Consider the following 20,916-nt stretch of genomic DNA (forward strand, 5'->3'; position numbering starts at 1 on the left):
CAACCTGTTTCAATAACCAGATACACGGGGAACGGGTTAAACTTGTGGGACAGAAACAAGGATTATTCGTGTAACAAAAACGAAGATCGAATTCAATTTCTTAGAAGGATGAGCTCAATGCGGGCTCTATGATGTCGGAATCAGATTAATACTACTGTAGGTTTTCAAGCCTTCAAATAAATTTACTTAAAGAGCTGGGCGAACCTAAAGCGATAATAACGATTAATCCCAAAAGAATAAAAAAAGCATTTAGAAATCAAGGAAGAGAGTTTTATTTTCCTCATTCGTGCATTTCAGTACATGTTTATTTATAGAGATACAGTTGTCGTCTGTATTCAGGCATCGAGTCGACAAAATTTCCATCGTCCATATTGTAAGATCGCTCCTAAAAAGCATTGATATTATGACAACAATAATTAAAAAAAGCTCGTCAAACAAAGCTTACTTGAAAAATATTCTTGGGATATCTGTCCCAAAGTGATCGGAGCATTTTTTCGTGGTTGGTTTGCCAGGCCATCGCCGCTTAAAATTTTGTTTTTTTTTATAATTATGATTTGTTTTGAAATGAAAGGTAGTCTCTTACAAGCAAAGGAACAGACACAGGCTACAAAAAGAAAACGCATTTTGAACTGATCAAAAAGGAAGTTCCATCGGAATAAATACTCGGCAACCAGTGCGCCACCTTTGACATGATGCAGGGCTCACATTCAATAATTAAGGGTAGTCTCCATTTATTTGTCGGTGAAGTTGAAGGATGGCAGAGTTAACATCTGTTTTTTCAATCATTCAAGTGGTGATCTATTTTCTCCGGGGAAGTTCAAAGTAACCAAGAAATTTGACCTAGATTTTCAGAATTTGCTACCAAAAATGTATCTATCAAAATATCTAATATATGATATCTATTTCAGAAATTAAGCCCCCAAAAGCCGTATGAAGGGCCTGCCAAAAGCCTTCAAAAATAATGTCCCTCAGATTACTGTTGAATTTGATGATCAATGAGCTTCAAATTTGTGAAAAATGACGCTCTTTTCAAATATTAAAAGGTCACGAAATGACTGTCCCCAAAGTCATTCCATCGTGAAAAAGTAATCCAATAAATTATGGGTTGCTCATGGGACGAAAAAGACAGATCAGAGAAAGTTTTCTGGCTGCAGGATATCTACAGTCTTCCAATTTACATGCCTGATGAAGGACCGCCAAAGTTTCTCAGGATGCATTTTTTATGCTGGAACGAAGTTATTGGATATTTTTCATCACTTCTAATGCTCATTTTGATCATAACTTCTTACTGCATTAGTCCGTGGTTTACAGTAGAAATCAATTGCGAAGATGATACGCCAATGGAAAGGTAGGGAAAAAATCACTGAAAAAAGAAAATAAGATAAACTTTAGGAAAGCAGTTATTTCCGCTGGTTTATGGGATCGGTGCATAGAACTCTCGGACAAAATCGACGATACCGGAGCTCATTGCAAAAAATGGGACAGAACATCCCTTCTTGATAACAACTGGACTGACTGGGAGAGAGAAGGCTGCTACGATAACTTTTTTGTAAGTGCCCTTGAATGACATGGAATTTACACGAGTTTGTCTTAAATTATTTGTTCTGACAAGAAAATTAACGTGTTCTTTTTCTTTATTCCAGCAAAGCCGCAGTTGGGTTACCACAGAAATGCTCTTTTGTCGCCAAATGTACGGTGCTGGGATCGGTTGCATCGCGCTCGGTTTACTGCTCGTTTTCATAAAGGAAAATGGCTTTTCATTAGAATTGAACATGATTGATCTTGTCTTTCAAGAAAGCCACTTTAAAGAGCTTCAATAGAAACTCTCTTTGGAATGCGGCCGCAATGATGCTCTTCGTGGGAAACACCTTTATCCTCTTGCCAAGTGTTACTGTTTTGCTTATTCCGACGCAACAGAAGTTTTCGAGTGACATTGCAGTCCTCACTCACGAGGTAATATTAACTCGTGTGGCATTTCTTTGAGCCTTTCAGAAATCAAAACTTGTTGTTGAAAACTTTTCCATCTCTTTTCCTGCATATTTGGCTTTACTGGGAATTTTGGCCATTTACATCGTCATCTTCACCTCTTTCCTCCGCTTCTACCACTTCCCATATCCCTATACAGAAGAAAATAGAAAGAAACTCGACAAAATCATCTCCGAGTACCAAATTCTCGGGACAAAGAAATGGGACGAGTACAATAAACGGCAGAAAAACCGAGAAGAAGATTTGCTACAAGAACTTGGTTTGTTGCGTATAAGATTAATAACCCTAATTTGTTTCTAAAAAGATGAGCTGAGGCACAGAATCAATCAGAAATCGGAAAGGGCGAGCGCGATAAAAGAAGATGCCCAAATCGTAATTTGACTGTAGCATCATTTTTCTTGGCTAACAAGCATTCAAGATTGCCCCGACTGATGTTGGGCTCACAATTAGCAACAGAACGCAGAAGAATATTGATGAATACAAAACAAGGCGTTCAGGAACGAGTTTATCAAAACTTTTAATTCACAACAAGGGAACAAGCTAAAACTCGTCAAGCAACAAATATTATTGCAGAAGTAGACGCCATCAGCGAAAATTCACGCGAAGACTTTTCCTCGATCGGGACGAAATCGCCCATGCCAAGCATTGGTCGAGTCAGCGGATTCTCAACGCTCGAAGCTGTTTCAGAAATGGACGAGAAAAATGACAACTTTGAAGACTTCAATTGATCTTTTGTAATAAAGTGTTAATTACAGTTCATTTTATTCTCGGTAAATGTCGAAATAGTAGTCGTCATAAGACCTAAATAAATCATGATGTTGCGGGAACAGGAAGTTGTTGGAAGGATGTACCTAAGACTGCTTGATGAAATGGTGTGATTATCCGATTCAGCGTCGAGAATCTGACACTCGTCCGAATACGGCCCATCATTGTCAGAATCTCCCTTGTGCGGGCGATCCATTTGATTGAACTCCAGCATTTCGCCTTCATTCGCTTCTTCCTCTTTGAACATGATTTCAAACCGAGTTTTTAGGCAAAATATAGTCCATTATTTCTTGAAATCTGTCCTAGGTCATCTTGCGCTTCATTTGCCTCGGCTCCTTTGTCTACATCCGTGTCTTTTCAAGATTCAACAGAAGCGTTTAGCTCAAAATCAGTAATAAAAGTTGAACCCGAATTCATTATTTCCAAGCATTGCCACGTCATTTTCAATTTCAGCAACCATCGCATCAATTGCTTCTTCGTCCTCATCATCGTCGCCGCCGTCATCATCGTCATCCTCAAACTCATTAGCAGCATTCATCTCCACAAAAAGGTCTCCTTCTTGCGTCGCTTCGGCTCCTGAATAAATTAAAATTTGATCCCTATCACTAGTGACCTAGTTCTACCTCCTCCGCCGTCAGAATCAGATCCTTCTTCGTCCTCTTCTTCTTCTGCGGCGGCAGCAGTCAAATGCGCCGCATTTCTTACACTAGCCTTGTCTGAAGCCAGCTTCCCTTTCGACCCAGAATGCAGAGTAGAACCCGCTACGCCAGAAACAGCTCCCGATTCCAAGCCAAAGGATCGACCTCTTTTGTAACCTAAAACTCTACTTTCGGGACATGAAATCAAGGAAGACAAACCTATTACCCCGATTGCCTTCTCAAGTCCTCTATCAACTGTCTTATTACTGATCCTGTCAGCTCTTTTGGAAGATTTTCTTGATAAGTTCAGATTGAAGCTTTTTGCTTTTACTGTCAGGAACAAATCGTTAGTAACTTCTCGGTGAGGCGGATAAATCATCGGTTGGAACGGATCCTGCTCAAAATAGAAATAAATAAACGAAAAAGCCTTACTTTTAATAAAGCTCTGAAAATATTCTTCCTCTTTTTCTTCTCTGGCTTTGGCTTTTTCTCGAAAAAGGGAACGGAGTTGGCCCTTTTCGGGCGAAAGGGAATCGTCCACTTTCCTCCATAAAAAGAAGCAGTTTTGCCAAACTCCAAAATACTCATTCCTGCTCTGATCACTCGTACAATTCATGCTGATCTAAGTTCATCCCGCGTGACAGATAATTTATAAAGAACAAGCGCCCAAATTAAAGATATTAATCTACTTTGACGGGAAACTTCAATACCGCCCTTTCTACTCCATCAATTGAAACTATCTCAGGTGGGTTTTGAATTTAATCGGGCAATCTTTCTTTGGCTGTAGCGCAAATTTATAATTGCAAAATGAATAATGCTCCTAAGATTAGTTTGTTCCGAATTGCCTGCAATAGATCCTTTTTCATTCTAGCGAGTCTCGGCAACCTGTAAAGAAAATCTGAGTCAGGAGCTGAAAGAGCGCGAGGGAAAAGCCGCTTAGCGGCTTCCCTAAAATTACTTTCCCTTTATACAGATCCTGACTCAGGTTTTGGACTTGTGTTGCCGAGCTCAGCGTTCCACCCTGATTTCAATTAGAAAAACAGAAAGTTTTAATGGGAAAAAGGGGTCACTTTATTGGAAGTTGAATTGAGGGAAACATGTAGGGTTGAACAACAAAGGCAGAACGAGCAACCATTGCTCTATTTTCATATTTTTTGAGATTTATTTTCTGGAAGACAGAAATTCCGTGTTCAGTTGCGAGTTCAGATGTGGAGGCTCTTTTTGAGCAAGTTGGTGTCGGAGGAAGTGGGAATGCTGCTGAAGTGGCTCTTCATTTTTTTGAATTTAGAATTTTCGAAAAAGGGAAAATTGTTAACAGGTGGAGGCGAGTTGACGCAGGGCCGTGCGGAGCTGAGCGCGTTGGTCTTTTTGGATCCCGAGCTGCTTCAGCATCTACCGAAGAGATATTTTTGAAATCACTTTCCTTCCTACCTTGGAGTCGTTCTTCTCCCTAATTTTGTCGAGGTACTTTCCGTCGATATTGTGAACTTTAAAAAGTGGAACCAAACTCTCCAGATGATTGTTGTTCAGCCACACAAGAACGTCTTCGTTCGTCCAAAGCGCCAGGAGACTCTAGCAAAATATTTCAGTTGAGGCTCTTCTTGACGGAGGAAAATAGGGATGATAAATAACCTTATCCTAAGATTTCCTACACCTTTGGTCGAGAAGCCGCTCGCGGCTTCGAGCGAAAACTCAGGTAAAACCGCCCTTTCTGCGGCCTTTCTCTCTCGTTTGCTCGAAGCCTCAAGCGGCTACTTGTTGATGAAACAACAAGATCTACATTAGCAGAATCAATGAATGTACCTATCCTCAATCACTAGAAGTAATTTTCTTATTATATTTGCTTGAAATATAATAACGACGAACGATAATTATTTTATTATTGACAGTGGACCAAAAATCGCATTGATTTTTGACAAATCAAGTTTGGCTACTTTCGGCAAGCATTCTCTGCCGAATTTGCTCGAAAAAACTCACATCGTCGACTCTCGATTCTTCCAAATCGTCCAGCGCATCGAGCGTGTTTGATTCTAGCGTCGAGTAACAGCTTCTGAAAGGGTTCAATCCGTCTTTAAAAAATAAAATTAAAAAGTAGTGTAGTAGTGGCTACGAAATGGCAGGTGAAGCTGGTTTCTAATTTGAACACAAACAGTACAAATCGATGAATAAAAAATGGACTCGAAATTCGGAGAATGGCAAATGGATGGTGTAGTTGATGATGGGTTAAACAGAAAACTTGGGATACCTTGGTTGGCCAAGGGAGCGAGCGTGTGCGAGTTGATCTTCGAGATCTTTTATTCTTTTCAAGGCAGCGTCTAGTTCCGAGCGAATCTGGTTCTTTTCTTCGTGCAAATGGTCATTTTCTGAGCGAAGGCTTGATATTTCTTCCAAAAGTCTGCTTTGTACATCCTTAAAAATCGTCAAAAACTATCACTAATTCAGGTTCTCACCCTCATGAGATTAGGGTCATCTTCTCTGTTCACGTCGTAAGTTCCGTTGAGATCTTCTTGATCCGACTCGGAGTCTGTACTTTGTTGCTCGAGCTGGGCCTCTTGTTCTTGCTCCAGCGTTCTCAAAATTAAATTGCGCACTTCTGACGACTCCTGATCGCGATCTCGCGCCATCAGAAATCTCACATGCTAGAAAAAAAAACCGTGAGGAAAGAGAAGTTTCGAAAGTTGATCACAATTGACTCTAAAAATTTGGAATAAATCACTAGCAATCATGCTTACTTGATTGGTGCCTCTTAGCGCGTCAGAAGCGAAGCTGTGCGAAACGCCGACCAAGGAAACCCCATCGACTTCCACAATTTGATCGGCCATTTGAATTCCGACGCGTTCAGCCGCCTGGCCGGGGAATACTTTTTTGACGTAAATTCCGAGCCGCTCGACGCCGGAATCAGCGCCAATGCCCATTCCGATGATGCTCAAGCCGTAGCCGTTGTCGTCTTTCTCCAAATCTACTTTAAACTGGTCCATTTTGTCCAGACGCTTTTCGAGCTCATAGACTGCGGACTCGGCTACTGGGTCCAGATCGGGATTGCCACGCTCGTAGTCTTCCGGCGTGTGGGTTTCTCCAACGAGAATGTGAGCCTGAATTTTCGATTATGGTAATCGGAGACTCCAACTAGATTGAACTTACTTCGCTCCAAGTCAGCTTTTTGCGCGTGGGAGGAAAGTCTGTTTCGGTAGGAAGGCCAGAAATGAAATGGTGAGGTAGATTCGGATCTGGCAGTCGACTCATGTCTGTCCTTCTGATTTGCGAAGTGGCGACCGGAACATTCTCCACGGCAGTAACATCCGACAATGACGACTGCGAGCGCGAGTGGCCTCCGATCGAGTCTGGAACGTCGCGGGAAAAGGTTGTGTCCAGCTCGTTCACTTCGATGCTCGGACGCGGCGGTTTACGACGCCCGGGCAACTCGGCCTACGTCAAAATCAGTTTTCAGTTTAATTACGGGGATAAATGTTATTCTGACTTGAAAGAGGAGTTTTAAAGAGACGAGTTATCACCTAGGCAAATTTTGCTTTTCCCGCCAAATCTATTAGCCGAAGAAAATCAACAAAGATGGTCATAAATTGAGACTGACACTGGAATGCGTCAACATTAAAGAGTTATCGTTTCTTGATTGCACGAGGCGCCATGTTTGCTCTAAGCAGGCAGAAGCGGAAATGTGCTAAAAGAATTCGTAACTCACGGGAATGGTCGGAATCGAGTTGTTGTCCTCGTCCGGCGAATAGCTCGTTTTAGTTGGCGCACTTCTTCGCGTCTTCCATTTGACAGGTGAGGCGCTTCTGTGAACACGCGCGGAGCCGAAATTTCTTCCACGGCTGACTGGGGTCGACATTTGCTCGAAATTCTGAAATATTGAAATGAATAAAAACTTTTCGGAATTCCAACTTCTGAATTTCGCTAAACTTTGCTTCTGAGACTAGTAAGTTACTCTTCTAAGCTCGGCAACCTGAGTAGAAATCCTGACTCAGGTTTCCAAAGTTAGCTAGTCTGTAATAATTACAGATTACTAATTATTAGTAAAAAGAAAAAGAAAGCACGAACCTTTATAAGATCATTAATGGACTTGGCCCCAGTTTCTTCGGCCACATCTTCCATGATTCTGTCTTCCCTGCCGAGCGTTGCGGCTGAATAAATCGTTGTTCCGTATTCTTCGTCTCCTCGTTCCAGCGCGCGCTGCTTCTCGAACATAAGCTTTGCTGACTACTTCTGGTTTTAAAAAGGATTCAGAAACTTGATTAAAAAAATCAACTTCCGCTGCTCTCTCTCTTTTTCTCGCAACTTCTGAAAATGGAGCGGCGAAAAAATAAAACAATCTAAACGCGCCCGTGTCAATCGTGTTTTACGCGCCAGAATGAAATGAGCAAATAGAATCGGAAAATGAGCAACAGTACTACAAATACAAGCGCAGATTTGATTTCTTTTTCTTTCGAATTTGCTGTTTGCTAGTTCAATTGAGAATTCTGACTCCTCGATCTGCTGATAAGAGAAAGTACAAATAAGCAATTTTATTATCCCACGCTACGGTAGTTCAATTCCGGCCACGAAAAAAGTTTCATAAAAGAAAAAGATCTTATTTGAAGGACTGAAGCGTTGGAAAGCTTGCTTGTTTGTGCTTTTTTCTTAACAGTAGAGCTAAGGCTTGATTCGACTACCCATTTTAGTGGTCGGACTTGGTCGTTTTCGGACCGGTTTTGGTCGTTTTTTTTTATTAAATTCGTCTTAGAAAAAAGGGGTTCAAAAGAAATCTGCGATTGTTTTTAAGATTCTTAACTGCTACTGATTCTCAATTCTGAAAATAACTCATATTTTCTCTTTGACTTTTTTAAAACCGTTGCCTTGAAAGCTGCACGGCCGGACTTTCGTTCAGGGGCGTTTGAATCCAAACTGCGCCGGGTGGCTACCCCTCTCATGAGGTGGGGTCCGTCGCTCGGAATCTTAACCGATTTTCAATTCTGAAAACAATTGCACCGTTTTAAAAATTGAAATAATTCTCTCGCGCTCTAAAAATTCATAAATAGGAATTGAAAGAAGGTGAATAATGGTTGAATTAATTAAAAGATATAGTTTTATAGTCCACTGCGTCAGATCCAAGCAGTTTTATGATGGCTTTTTCGTGAATAATTACAAAATAAATCAACGAAGAGTTAAGGTCTTCCCTTCCTTAATTTTACGAAATATAATGAATAAATATGGACATCACGAATAACCCTCAATAAATAAAATGAGCGTAAAATCTTCATCATTGAATTTTTCTCTCTTTTTCGTTGTTGATTTTGAAGAAGTCGAATTGTGAAGAGTACAAATTGGCGGCACTCTAATTCGTTTTAAGTCTCTCTCTGTGTTTTTCTGAATTCGCGCTCCAAAAAGAGGGGTGCATACAAAGGGAGATTCAAACAAAGCGTGTTCGAAAAAATTTAATTTATGAAGAAGAATAAAGAATATAAAAGGTGTCTTTGTTGTTTTTTCTCTTTTTGGGGCGCAAGTGGATTTTTTTAATTGGAAAATTATTGAAATCAAGAAAGAGGAAATGATCAAAACATAAAGCGTTACCTTCAACTAAAGCTCAAGAAAACCTGAGTCAGGGCCTGAAAAAGCCGCGAAGCTAATTTTTATTCCGAGGAAACCGCGTGACGGCTTCGTTTTAAAAAAGCCGCTGCGCCCTTTCAGATCCTTACTCAGGTTTTTAACACGAGTTGTGTTACGAAAAATGCTGCCATTTTACTAATTCGTACTAATAAACAAAAAACTAAAATCGTAAAATTTCAAGAGCTCTAGAAAAGGATCCATGATGTGAACGTTGGGAGACGGAAGTTGGGTGGTTGATAAAGTCTCTATTTTGGGTTAATTGAAATAACTTGTCCGGTTGATGTCAGTTTCAAAAGTTGGCCGCGGTAGTTGTAAAATATGAAACTGGGGGGAGATCGATAGCCCTCAAGGCAAATCTACTCGCAGCATAATGCAAAACGCATTAAACATAATATACTACACACACTCTGCCACAACAACAAATATGAATATCACTCCTGCTTTCCAACTGAAAAGCAATTATTCAACCAAAGAAAAAACCCAATTTTCATCATAAACGGTGACCTTGAAAAAAGAAATCTTCAAAACAAGAAACAAATTCTTTCTCTGACCAAAAAACTCCTCAACAATGAATGAAAAATGAGTTCCAAAGAAGATTTAAAGGCAGAAGAGCTCAAATCTCCAGAGAGGGAGTACTACTTCAGTAAATTGAAAAAGCGCTCGTTGACTTTTTCCGCCTCGTTGTCCACCCATCGCCGCTCAACTTGAAAATATTATCAACGCCACAGCCAACTCCAAAACCTTCATTTTTGACAAGTTGAATATTTTTTATTAATCCAAAGCTTCGCGATGTTTTAGGGTATCATTTCAATTACTTTTCCCTTGAAGCTCATTATTTGGGAGTTTGGCGAAGCCGCTACGCGACTTCGTTTATAAAAGCCGCTCTGCAGCTTTTTTTTTTATAAAAAATGAAAGTAGATACTATTAACTAAATAAATTAAAAAGTAAGAATATTTTTGGATTATGGCCAATATTGAAAATACGAAGATTTTATCAAATAAAAATGCAGCGGAAATTGAAGAAGAAACGAGGATGAATACAATCAACAATGAGTGTTTTTATTAAAATTGATAATTGAAGTATAGAAATGCAATTACATTTTCGAACTTTCGGGCAGTTGGCAAGTTTACAGCTAAAAGGTTCAGTAACTTGTTCTATGATTTGAGATGTTTCGGTGGTCCGATTTGACCAACTTCACTTGCGGCTTCAACATCTCGGCGAAGTGCTTCAGTTCGTGTACTTTTTTAGGCTTTACTTTCGTTCTTCATTTTTTAGCGAAATTTCAAGTCGAAAGCTTTCCTGGATCTTCAGTTCCAGTGAGCACAGTAACAGAGACCTCGACAAAATGACTCTTTGTCAATGGAATTCGATTTGCTTCTGCCGATTGTCCTGGCTCCTTCATTTTGTTCAGCTTTGAGAGAGTGATCTTCACTCGCCCTTTTCGGTAGAGATAGCCCTTGTTGAGAAATTCTGTCTCGGCTCGGAAGCCCAGTTCGGTCAAGAAAGAAGTGACGTTTTCGGAGCATCCGACGGTCACTTGGTTTCGCATCAGACAAGACTTGGTTGCCGACTAAAATTGGTGTGAATTCTTCTGTATTCTTATAGCCGCTTGCGGCTTTTGGAAAGTATAAGTATAGCCACGGCTTCTCGATTCTTTCTCTCGAATTGAGTTCTTCAATCACTACTAAAATGCAATTCTTACCTCCACCGCACCGACATATTTCAGTTGCCAGGGCATTTTGCTCTGTGCCATGGAGCGAGAAACACGAAGAGTGGCCGAACCCCCAGTTGAATTTTCCAGCTTGTAAGTTATTTCGTGATCTACAAAAAAAGTTATTCCGCACTCTTGCCTTGTTCTTACCAAGAAAGGGTTCAGCTTCGACATTGTCACAAAGTCCTCTCAGTCGATTTTTTACATCTTCAACGAATTCATCTTTAACCGATCCTTGGAGACTGTACTCGGAGAATGTTCCACTCTCACGAGACAGGCCAGATTCTGTCTTGATGCTTGAGACGATCGGATTGTAGCCTATGTCTTCTTCCAGACCCGGAGCTTTCATTCTAGCGAAAATTCATCATATTTCAGCTAATATTCTAGTATTTTGCAGTATGCTTGTGTACGACAATTTAGGAAGAACCATCGCATGTTTATCAACAGTTTAGACACCATTTTATTAATAGAAGAGAAGAAATTTTGGATTATGTTTTTTGAGATAGTTTATTGTTGTCAACATTTATATTTTTCAGATTTTAACTGTGGCAAGAAGCGCTCACCAACAGTCGAAACAAAACTTAAAATTTTGGAATGTGGAATAGGAATTCGTTTTTTGGGGTTTTCGCAATTCGCAGAGTTGAAAACGAAATACTTAAAAGTAAGTAATGGTCATTTCGTACTTATATACAGAGAGAAATGGATAAACTGGGCGAGGTACGGAACAAAAGAAAGAAAAATATAGAAATCGCAAGATTCAGACATTTCAAACAGTGTGGCAGCCGTCGGATGATCTTTCGTAAGTTGGAGTGGTGTTTTTTAAATATCACTTTGCTGGTTTCGTTGGAGTACTCGATATTGGTATGTACACGAGGAAGATCGTCATTTTCGCAATCACATTGGCTGGGAAAACGAGACCTCCATCGACTCTGCCGCCATTCCATCAACCGCCGTTTGGATCTGCTCGGTGCCGTTGATTCTTGCATCGGTAAGCTTCGACACGCTCTCGGTCACCTGAAGAAAATCGTTTAATATCGATGAAGAAATAGGTTGATTCTTACCTTGAAGAAGTTCTCGTGGCTGTACTTGTCATAAATGGTCTTGAGTTTCTTCTTAGGCGCCTTCGCGACCATCTCGTTCAGCTTGAAGACCAGAGGGAGGAGTTCTTCTCGCTTGTAGCTCGTGTGGTACACGAGGGAGTCGTTCTAAGGAGGGAAGGTTTAGGAAATGAGAGTACTGAAAAGATCTTACCCAGGATTTGCCGAAGTGAAGGAGGGTCCAGAGGAGCGCTGCAGAAGCCATCTTGGATGCACTCTCTCTGGCAAACTGGTACTCCATCAGAGTCAGTTCCAGAACATATCGAGCGAGGGTTAGCTAGAAAATCGGATGATTAGATTTGGTCGAAAGAGTTGATTAGTTACCTGCTTCATGTTGAATCCAACCACCTTGCCGTATCGTCGGAGACAGAGGTAGGAAACGGGCAAGTTGATGTCGAACTCAAGGACAGTCATGAGCTCGACTTCGAACTTGAGGATTTCTTCTCGGGTGTAGGCTTCGTCGCAGACGAATACCAAGTCGTCGACGTATGGAGGCATTCGATCCTGAAACGATTTGGTCAATTGAAATCATGGAGGAGAATTTCTTACGTAGAATTTGGAAGCGAGGAGGATCGCGCACGCGCCAAGCAGCTGCATGTTTTCTCTCTTGACGCTCTTCTTTGAGAGATAGAGGTCAATAAAGAGCACGGACAGGTAGAGCGACTCATGCGTGAGCTGGAAACTTTCTTGCATCTAAATAGGCAAATCAAAAAGGTCACGGTTGGATAAAGAGACTGACCTCGACCTGCCAGTCGACGAGAATTTGGCGCATTTTTTCCGAGAGCTCAGGCTGACCGGACATGTAGTTTTGCACCATTTGCGCGTGTTCTCGAGCTCGAAAGTATTCAAAGCTAGCCATGGCATATTCGGAGTACTCGTTTGGATCTAAAAGTTGAAATAAGACTTCATGGAAACGCGCTTTTATGAAGAAAAAAGTGAAACTTTGCAATAATTGATCATCCCCTACCTTTATCTTGATCGATGTCGATCGCCGTCGGCTCTAGAAGTTTTCTCTCTCCGCTGATCTTCGCCGAAAAGGGGTCTTCGTGGTACGGTTTCTTTTTGTAATCAATCGCCAGCGAATGAATAGAGGTATCATCAGTTGGACTGGCGCGCTGAAAAGCTCATAAAACTACGCCCTTTCCTCTTTTTCATACCTTTTTTCTGATCTTTTTCGGCTGCGATTGGGAAGTCGTAACTGCTTCGGCAACTTTTTTCACGGCCGCGCTGACGACGCCCTGAATCAGATTTGATGAAATTTTCTGTTTGAGCTTGGCAAACTTACATTGTTTCTGACGCCCAGGACGGTTCGTGGCTTGTTCGTCTCCATCGTTTTCTGCTGCAAAAAGGGGTTAATAAATGAGTTGGTAAATGGGGGTAAAATATGCGAAATTGAACTAAAGAATCGATCGGTTTATCCAACTTGAAAATAATTATTCTAGAGACAAGAGGAATGAATTCATCGGTCTTTAAGACTTGTCTCGGTAACCTGTGCAGAAAACCTGAGTCAGGCCAACAAAAACTTTAATTGAATTTTTTGATTGAAACTCAGTAGGAGCCCTGACTCAGGGTTTACACAGTTCAATTCTAGCGCTAAGCAAATAAACCGCAAAAGAGCCCAAAGAGAGACGCAAAAGATAAGCTTACCTGGAACGGGGCAACATCTTGGCTACTCTGCTGGCTGCTTTGGCTACTTCCAATTGACGTCTGCGACATTTTTTGATTGCTTGTCTTCTACTGTAGTGTTTTCTCTGATTACAGTAAGAAACAAGCGAAAGAGATCTCTACGACAGTAGTTTTAGCCGAGGAGACAAAAAACTACAATCTCTCTTCGCGCTCTTTTTTGGGTTGCTTCGTTGCTCGTGTTATTTTTTTGTCTGTTCAGTTCAAATCAGGCCGGGCAGCTCGTCCTGGGCCGGGCCGTTGCTCAAGCCGCGAACGGTGGCGCGCGCGGACGAATCAGCGACGCGCGCCACATTTGAAAGCAGCGCAAATGCCCACTTTTCAATTTTTAACGCGGAGAAACGAACCACTCTCAGCGGAAACATTCCATCAACGGCATTTTTTGGATTACCAAAATAATTGAATAAGCAAGTTTGCAAAAGTAACGAAAGTTTTCATAATGAATAATCGCTATTCTTGAACTCCGGCGAATCTGCTCTGCGGCTACATTAAAAAAAGCCGCTACGCGGCTTTTCATTGAAGCGTTCATTTGAGGGCCTGATTCAGGATTCCTACACAGATTGCTGAATAAATTTTGTCTGAAATATATCAACTGATCAAACAGTCTTTCTTACAGACGATCCTTATCAGCAAAAAGGTGCTACACTTAGGAAAAGAACAATCTGATCCCCCGCTGAGATTATTGTCCGCGGTACCCTGCGCTGATGAATTTATGGCTGTCTTGGCCCGCTTCCAGGGCATCGTTTGAATTTTTCGCACCCTTTAGGTTGGAGATTTGCCACGGGAAGGAGAGATAAAATCCAAGTCGAAGGGTTAGGGACCTTTTTCACGGCGAAAGAGTTGAAATGGCAGATTTCGAACTTCAACTTGGTCATCAAGTTGGTGGATCAGGAATTGCCCTATTCAAATGCCAAGGGCTGACTTTATGATTTGGGCTTGAGTACGGTACGAAAAGGTTATTCGGGCCCTTATTTATCATGAGGACAGTTCTGGGAAGAAGAAGTAGCTCGCTCTAAAAGTTCTAAAAGTGATCTTCCGATCGATCGGTTGCGATTGCTGAGCGGCTCAATTTTCTGCGATGCATGAAGCCCCATCTGGACCGGCTTCAAAAAATTTCAACCCCCTTCTCACGCTTCTTTCCGCTAGACTGAAATTACACTACAGGCAAGCCAAAAGTCAAGTACAGTCACATGAAACAAGATACAAGAAGTCAGTTTACAGATCATTTATTTACTTTCATCAATAACAATTTAATTATAACGACGTTATTTGAGATGTAAAAGCAACATTTTATATTTGTATGCATCTAACAGGTTATAATTAACAATCATCAGTATTATAATATCAGGTAAATTATTTGTATTGCTATAATAACTCTTCAACGCGCTAAAATCTATTATAATTGGTTGAGAAAATACATTTTATAAAAAGGTTTTTTAAGAAAATCTTCTTCTATCGAAAGAATCTTCTCATTACCAAAACAATAATTTTAGTGGATAAATCTTCATCTTCATTTTTTTAATTTTCAGAATGGCGCGTCGTTTTTTTTCCCAGCGTCCGCCCACGCGATAGTTTGTTCTTTCTTTATTCTGTTTTATTGCGGCGAAGGGGAACTCTTCCGAAAGCACTTTTCTTCCTAGAGAATAGAGAGAAGAAACAGTCGTATCGTCTGGCAGACAGAAGCTGGCTTGCAGTCAAAAGGCTCAAGAAAGAGGGGCGAAATGTCAGACGAGGAGGAAGAATTGATTTCCAACGGGACGGATTTTTATTGTTTATTAGCCACTGTGAAATAAATAACTTTGCTTATTGATGACCCCCTTTTTCGATAAATTTCTAAGTAATAATTTTGGAAAAGCATAAAAATCCGTGAAAAGGAATCGGAGAAGACGGTGACGGAAATGGAAACATCGCTCGATACAACTCAAATGGACACGAAAGTGATCGAGACTCAATCAGCCAAACGAACAGATGGAAACGACCAGAGAGCTTCTCCAGATCAAATGGCCCTTCTGCAAAGGTACGGCCTTAGAGAAGTTGGTGTTAAAAACCATTGTAGCGCGCAAATACGGCAAATACACCCCTGCTAAAGTTGCGCACTCCAGTTCCAGCGATTTGGACCTCGCCGCGATTGAAGTCGAACCAACTTCTGGACAGACGCTACAAAAAAGCCTGGAACAAGATCCTGCCTCATCTAAACACTGCCGACAAATTCGCTGTCTATAACACAAACACCCACTTTCGCATCGAACATGGCGAGCAACTCGAACAGGTTTACAATCAATCCCTCATCGTTTCTAAAAAGAGCTTCAGTACGCCGTAAAAGAAGTCGAAAAAGTGTCGATGCGTCTTTTCGGCGCCGAAGCCGAAGGAAGACGCCTCGCCAGAAGCTACGACAATGACAACTGGTCGCTCTTTAGGGCGTTCATGTGGATCAACGAACAGACCTACCACTCGGTCTACACCTTTTTCAGATACTGCCTGCGCGAACGAAGACAACCTTCGAATCTGGCCATGTTGCTCAAGGTATGTTGCTAAACATTTTCGCCCCTCCCATTCTAGTGTTTTTTTTTTCAGGCCAACACACTGTCAAAACTGATAAAGCAAGATAGAATCGCCCTCTACGCTCAAAATCTACGTTATCTCTTCAATAGGTACACTTCCGAAAGGTATATAAAACGACTTATTCTCAATTATAAGCAGCTTATAATTGATCTATTTTAATAGATTGAAATCGCTTGCAAAGTTGCTCACGCTTGTTTATGTAGGACGCACGTCGAAACCTGCGAGCTAACAGAAAGCCCAGATTGGTACATTGCCTTCGACCCTCACACCGATCAGCTACTGGTGCTAGATTTGTCAAGTGGCTTCATAGAAATGCAAAAACAAGTTTACTGTATTCATCAAGACTCGCTCAGGTCAGTCTCTTTTTCCTCAAAGAGGATCTCCCTGTTTTGACGGGCAAGCACTTGTTTAAAACAAAACATTAGTTACGGCTACCAACACTTGGCCGGTCTTCTGAATGGCACTTTTCTAAAAGGTAAAAAATCTTTCGTTTATCAAATCATTAAACTTTCTGCTTATAAGAAAACATCTGCGTCATCTTCAACGATTTAATGGAATCGAGGCGACTGAATATCATCGATCTGGCTGCGGAAAATGTCCGCTGCATCGATGCCGACTTTCTAGGCCTCTTCAACGAATCCCGCCTCGCCTGTCTCAAAGAAGTCCAAGACAAACTGTCGTTTATGATGGGCCAGAAGATATTCAAAGAGTCTCTCAGAGACATTATTGAGAATTTCCCGCTGGAAGAGTGGAAGAATTTGAAAACGATTGGCGCTTCTCTTCTTAGTTTCGACATGTAAGAAAAATATTGTCGCTGGAATTTTTGTCGCCAGTTTTTTTACTTATTTTTTAACTTATAGAGAAGAGGACAAATCGATCAAAGCCGAGTGCATGTTCACGATGAAATCTGTGACGCTGCATGAATTTCCCGCATCGTTCAAGTTCTTCGCCGCCTTCACCATCCCTCAAGAATCAGACGAAGTCTCCGTCGAATCCGTTTTCAGAGGCTTCGAAAAATTACCCGATCACTGATCAGTTCACCACCTGAAGTTCCAGAAAAAACAAGCACCCTCTTTGCTTCACGAAAAAAGACAATTCAAAATTGTCGAAAGTTACATGTAAACACACTCATCCGCAATTTTCATATTTATCACTTCGCCAGTTTCCAAAAAGTTACAGTAGAAAAATTCAAAATTGCGACCCAGGAGACAATTATTATTGATAAGATTTGTCCGTTTCACTGAAAAAGAACATCACTAATAAAAGACAAACAAAAAGGTCAGTCCAAGTTCTTCATCTTGAGTTCTTTCTTTTTGAATATTTAATCATGAACGAGGCTCGTTCCATTTTAAAATTGAAGGCATGAATCATCAACGAAAATTGATCGACAAGGGCGCTTGTGTAGGAGAAACCGTGTTCGATTTGAAAGAGATAGGTTGAAAAAGAATACTCTACTGTTTCTAAGACTGAGTCAGCAACTTGTGTGGATACCTGAGTCAGGGTTCTGATAGAGTTTCAATAAAAAGCTGAGTTGAGATTAAAAAAAGCCGCAAATTAGAGTTTTATTGAAGGTCTTCCGGGGCCCTCAGGTTTCTATACAGGCTTTTGAGCCCAAGTATGAGAGAATCAGGAATGACCAGTTGTGGTCAGGGTCAATCTCTTTCATTTTGCCTTGTGAGTCAGCTGTTTACTCTTCGTGTCTAGGATCATGCTTGCACGCAAGTTTATTTTTATGACGATTTTTGGCGACCACCCAACTCTATTATTTTCTCTTGCCCAATCATTCTGAGCTGCTCCTATTCTATTCTTTGTTTCCTGTTTTTGACTTTTTGGACCCAGATCATTCAGATTTGCGTTTTTCAGAGAATCGAAAAATGGACGTTGGGACGAAGAATCCCGTTCTGGATTTGGAAGCGCTGCGCGTTTCAATCTCCAGAACTCCTTCTGTTCTCGTCATTTTGTCCACCATCACTGCTTACATCATCAAGGTGTTCGACAAGAAGCCCGCTTCATTCGAGGTACGAAGCGGAATTACTCTTCTTTGTCTTCAAAATTTGAAATTTTAGTTGGTTGAGAAAAATGTGTTGTTTTACATTTCCGAATATATTTCTCCTGAATCATTTGGTGAATCAATCGAGTTCTCCATTTCCGTTTTGCTGCTCTGGCTTTCGTACTCGCTCTGTTACAATCTTTTGCTCCGATGGACTTTGACCTACAAGGTTAGATCAAGTTTAAAGTTGTCCTCTTATGAAAGAGCTTAGGGCTGGATTTTCGAAGGTCGCGGAAATACGACTCTGTTCACGCGAGTCTGGGCGGTCTCGCTGAGACTGCTCACTGCTGGAAAACGAGGCTTTAGCTATTTCTATCAATTCTGCCCGCATCTGCATGTCCCCGAGTTGGAAAACACCGTCCGAAGATATCTTCAATCGATGAAGCCGCTCATCACGGACAAAGAATTCGCCGAATTGAAGCGACTCTCTGACGATTTTTTAACCGGGGTCGGTCCAGCGCTGAACTCTGCCCTCACCAAGAAATCCTGGCTGTCGACGAATTACGTAACTGACTGGTGGGAAGAATACGTTTACCTTTCCTCACGAGATTCATTGATGATCAACTCGAACTACTTTGGGCTCGGGCAAGAACGAATTCCTTCCTTCCGAAGCACCTCCCGCATTGCTGGTTATGTCTGGCTGGGGTCGGCAACTCGACACTCAAATCTCGTGTCGAGTCGAGTCGAGTCGAGTTCATTTTTCTTCAGCGAGTGTCGAGTCGAGTCGAGTTGTGTCGAGTTTTGAAAATGTAATGATATTCATGATCATGATATACATGATCCAAAATTTTGCCTCGACCGGCTTTCAAAGGTGGTCTACCTCGGAAAATTTTTGAAAGAGACGATGACTTCGGCATTTTTGACCGTCAATGTCACTAATTCATCGCGAAAGATTTCAGCCTAAGTTATGAAAACTCGACAAAACTCGACAAAAACTCGACACAACTCGACAACTCGACATAACTCGACACTCAAATTGACTGTCGAGTCGAGTCGAGTTATCAAAAACTCAACTCGACTCGACTCGACAACTCGACTGTCGAGTTTTTGAGTTGTCGAGTTGCCGACCCCAGATGTCTGGTCCCTGTTAAAGTGGAGAAAAGACGCTGTCATCGACGGAAAAGTGCCACCAATCAAGCTTCAAAAGCTCGTCCCTCTCTGCCCGATGCAGTACAAACGCGCTTTCGGCACCAATCGCACCCCTGGAAAAGACAAAGACGCCCTAGTGCTCCACGAACAGAGCAGTCACATCGTCGCATTTTCCAAAAACGCCGTTTACAGCATCGAAGTGGTGGATAAAAACGGTGAACACCTTCTCACCCCGAAGCAGCTAGAATCGACCTTCGACGCGATCCGGAAATCAGAACCGACGGAAGCGGAAAAAATCGAATATCTCGCCGCTGGAACTGCGCTTTCTCGTGACAAGTGGGCATCGATCAGAGAAGCGATCAATTCCGATGCGCAGAATGAATATTCCTTGCAGAAAATTGAATCGGCTTTGTTTCATGTTTGGCTTGACGATTCGCCGGCAAATGTTTCCAAGCCCGCTTCAATGGTCGAGTTTGCCAGGAGATGCCTCCACGGATCTGGACAAAATATCTGGTTTGACAAGTGTTTTTCCATCATTGCCGCTTCGAATGGCCATATCGGACAAAATGTCGAGCACACATGGGCCGATGGAGCTGTCATTCTTCACATTACGGAAGAAGTCCAGGTTTTGGAACACTTGCTGATCGAATACGCGCCTGATACAGGAATGATTCTCAGCAAAGAGAAAGAAATCACCCCAGAATTGGAAATTCTCAAATGGAACTCGCTTGAAGAACCTCTCGCGCAAATATCAAAAGGTAAATTTTCTTCAAGGAGTCGATAGATAAACCTGAAATAATAGAACTGCCAACCGTCGAGAAAGAAATCAACAATCTTTCGTTATCGCAACTCACCTTTACCAAATTCGGCAAGATCGAGATCAAGAAGTGGCGCCTCTCGCCCGATGCAATTTGCCAATTGGCCTACCAACTCACCAATTTCAAGATTAGAAACAAATTCTCCATGACGTACGAGGCTGCCCTTGCTCGCATTTTCAAGGTAGAAAGTTTACTCAGCCATGAATTTTTCTTCAAAAATTGCTTTCTAGGATGGTCGGACGGAAACAATCAGAAGTTGTACTACTGCCTCAGCTACTTTTGTGAAAGAAATGCTCAACAAAAAATCAGACAATCGTAAGTCGATTAATTTGTTTGGTTCTTTTAAGTAAGAAAATTCTTCAGAAAAGCGACGAAACGCCTTGAAAGCGGCAGTTACGACTCACGGAGAATTGACAAAGCACGCAATGGTCGGAGAAGCTGTTGATCGTCACTTATTTGCCCTTTGCGTTGCCTCTCGTGGGTTGAACATGGAACATGAGTTTTTGAACAAATACAGAAACGCGAAATGGGAAAATGTCAGCGGCTGGGAGCTTTCTACCAGGTAAAATGCTTCTTGAAATATCTTTGTTGAACAAAATTGAAGCTGCGCTCCAGTTGCTCTTGGAGAACTTTACAACCCGAAAAAGTATCCTCATTTGGAAACGGTCTTTACCGGTTTTGGCTGGACCAATGGCTTCGGAATCGGGTAAGAAGCAGTTTTATTAGACAGGAGTCTTTACCGGAAATTCTAGTTACATAATCGGCGACGATCGACTGGTCTTCTCTGTTTCTTCATCGAAACAACAAAATCTCGATTCGCAACAATTCTGCGAAACACTCGCAGAATCCCTCCTTGAGATTAGCGCTCTCTTCGACTGAAAACATTCTCCTTTTACCAATATCTTCAATTACTATC

General features: G+C 41.6%; 6 protein-coding genes across 8 annotated transcripts; 3 read left to right on the forward strand and 3 right to left on the reverse strand.

Annotated features, from left to right (window-relative positions):
* The first annotated feature begins 1,052 nt into the window (after window positions 1-1,052).
* Window positions 1,053-2,530, forward strand: LOC145698427 (uncharacterized). Its single transcript, XM_081775631.1, has 6 exons — window positions 1,053-1,348; window positions 1,393-1,549; window positions 1,644-1,953; window positions 1,993-2,245; window positions 2,291-2,358; window positions 2,405-2,530. Exons 3-6 carry the CDS (start codon window positions 1,846-1,848, stop codon window positions 2,528-2,530), a joined length of 555 nt encoding a protein of 184 aa, XP_081631757.1. The 5' UTR covers window positions 1,053-1,348; window positions 1,393-1,549; window positions 1,644-1,845.
* A 1,930-nt stretch (window positions 2,531-4,460) lies between these two features.
* Window positions 4,461-8,382, reverse strand: LOC145698558 (uncharacterized). 2 transcript variants are annotated; one of them, XM_081775765.1, is made up of 10 exons: window positions 8,240-8,382; window positions 7,446-7,604; window positions 7,087-7,248; window positions 6,531-6,815; window positions 6,122-6,481; window positions 5,840-6,028; window positions 5,635-5,798; window positions 5,367-5,436; window positions 4,821-4,961; window positions 4,461-4,781 (listed from the first exon to the last, which is right to left on the reverse strand). In XM_081775765.1, exons 1-10 carry the CDS (start codon window positions 8,312-8,314, stop codon window positions 4,701-4,703), a joined length of 1,686 nt encoding a protein of 561 aa, XP_081631891.1. In that variant the 5' UTR covers window positions 8,315-8,382; the 3' UTR covers window positions 4,461-4,700. The 2 variants fall into 2 exon arrangements, with proteins under 2 accessions (XP_081631891.1, XP_081631890.1); XM_081775764.1 differs by having other exon boundaries at window positions 4,464-4,781; window positions 5,367-5,439; window positions 8,240-8,381.
* Window positions 8,383-10,027: 1,645 nt separating this feature from the next.
* On the reverse strand, window positions 10,028-11,072 carry LOC145697225 (mediator of RNA polymerase II transcription subunit 18-like). The gene is made up of 4 exons (XM_081774398.1): window positions 10,852-11,072; window positions 10,693-10,811; window positions 10,285-10,560; window positions 10,028-10,224 (listed from the first exon to the last, which is right to left on the reverse strand). The coding sequence occupies exons 1-4, from the start codon at window positions 11,048-11,050 to the stop codon at window positions 10,132-10,134; spliced, it is 687 nt and encodes a 228-aa protein (XP_081630524.1). The 5' UTR covers window positions 11,051-11,072; the 3' UTR covers window positions 10,028-10,131.
* Window positions 11,073-11,172: 100 nt separating this feature from the next.
* Window positions 11,173-13,692, reverse strand: LOC145697218 (G2/mitotic-specific cyclin-B3-like). Its single transcript, XM_081774389.1, has 10 exons — window positions 13,446-13,692; window positions 13,084-13,137; window positions 12,956-13,036; window positions 12,766-12,913; window positions 12,538-12,683; window positions 12,348-12,491; window positions 12,123-12,302; window positions 11,953-12,075; window positions 11,763-11,906; window positions 11,173-11,715 (listed from the first exon to the last, which is right to left on the reverse strand). Exons 1-10 carry the CDS (start codon window positions 13,512-13,514, stop codon window positions 11,596-11,598), a joined length of 1,209 nt encoding a protein of 402 aa, XP_081630515.1. The 5' UTR covers window positions 13,515-13,692; the 3' UTR covers window positions 11,173-11,595.
* A 1,334-nt stretch (window positions 13,693-15,026) lies between these two features.
* On the forward strand, window positions 15,027-17,325 carry LOC145697217 (uncharacterized). Of its 2 annotated transcripts, none has more exons than XM_081774386.1 (9): window positions 15,027-15,235; window positions 15,355-15,498; window positions 15,538-15,750; window positions 15,792-16,004; window positions 16,056-16,147; window positions 16,247-16,396; window positions 16,469-16,518; window positions 16,566-16,839; window positions 16,904-17,325. In XM_081774386.1, exons 1-9 carry the CDS (start codon window positions 15,203-15,205, stop codon window positions 17,073-17,075), a joined length of 1,341 nt encoding a protein of 446 aa, XP_081630512.1. In that variant the 5' UTR covers window positions 15,027-15,202; the 3' UTR covers window positions 17,076-17,325. The 2 variants fall into 2 exon arrangements, with proteins under 2 accessions (XP_081630512.1, XP_081630514.1); XM_081774388.1 differs by having other exon boundaries at window positions 15,028-15,235; window positions 16,056-16,132.
* Window positions 17,326-17,917: 592 nt separating this feature from the next.
* LOC145698428 (carnitine O-palmitoyltransferase 1, muscle isoform-like) lies at window positions 17,918-20,879 on the forward strand. The gene is made up of 9 exons (XM_081775632.1): window positions 17,918-18,061; window positions 18,110-18,262; window positions 18,305-18,722; window positions 19,197-19,940; window positions 19,985-20,181; window positions 20,231-20,315; window positions 20,364-20,562; window positions 20,605-20,706; window positions 20,753-20,879. The coding sequence occupies exons 1-9, from the start codon at window positions 17,918-17,920 to the stop codon at window positions 20,877-20,879; spliced, it is 2,169 nt and encodes a 722-aa protein (XP_081631758.1).
* The last annotated feature ends 37 nt before the right edge of the window (window positions 20,880-20,916 follow it).

Source organism: Oikopleura dioica, chromosome 2 (genome assembly GCF_907165135.1).
Source record: "Oikopleura dioica chromosome 2, OKI2018_I68_1.0, whole genome shotgun sequence".
Classification (NCBI taxonomy): domain Eukaryota; kingdom Metazoa; phylum Chordata; class Appendicularia; order Copelata; family Oikopleuridae; genus Oikopleura; species Oikopleura dioica.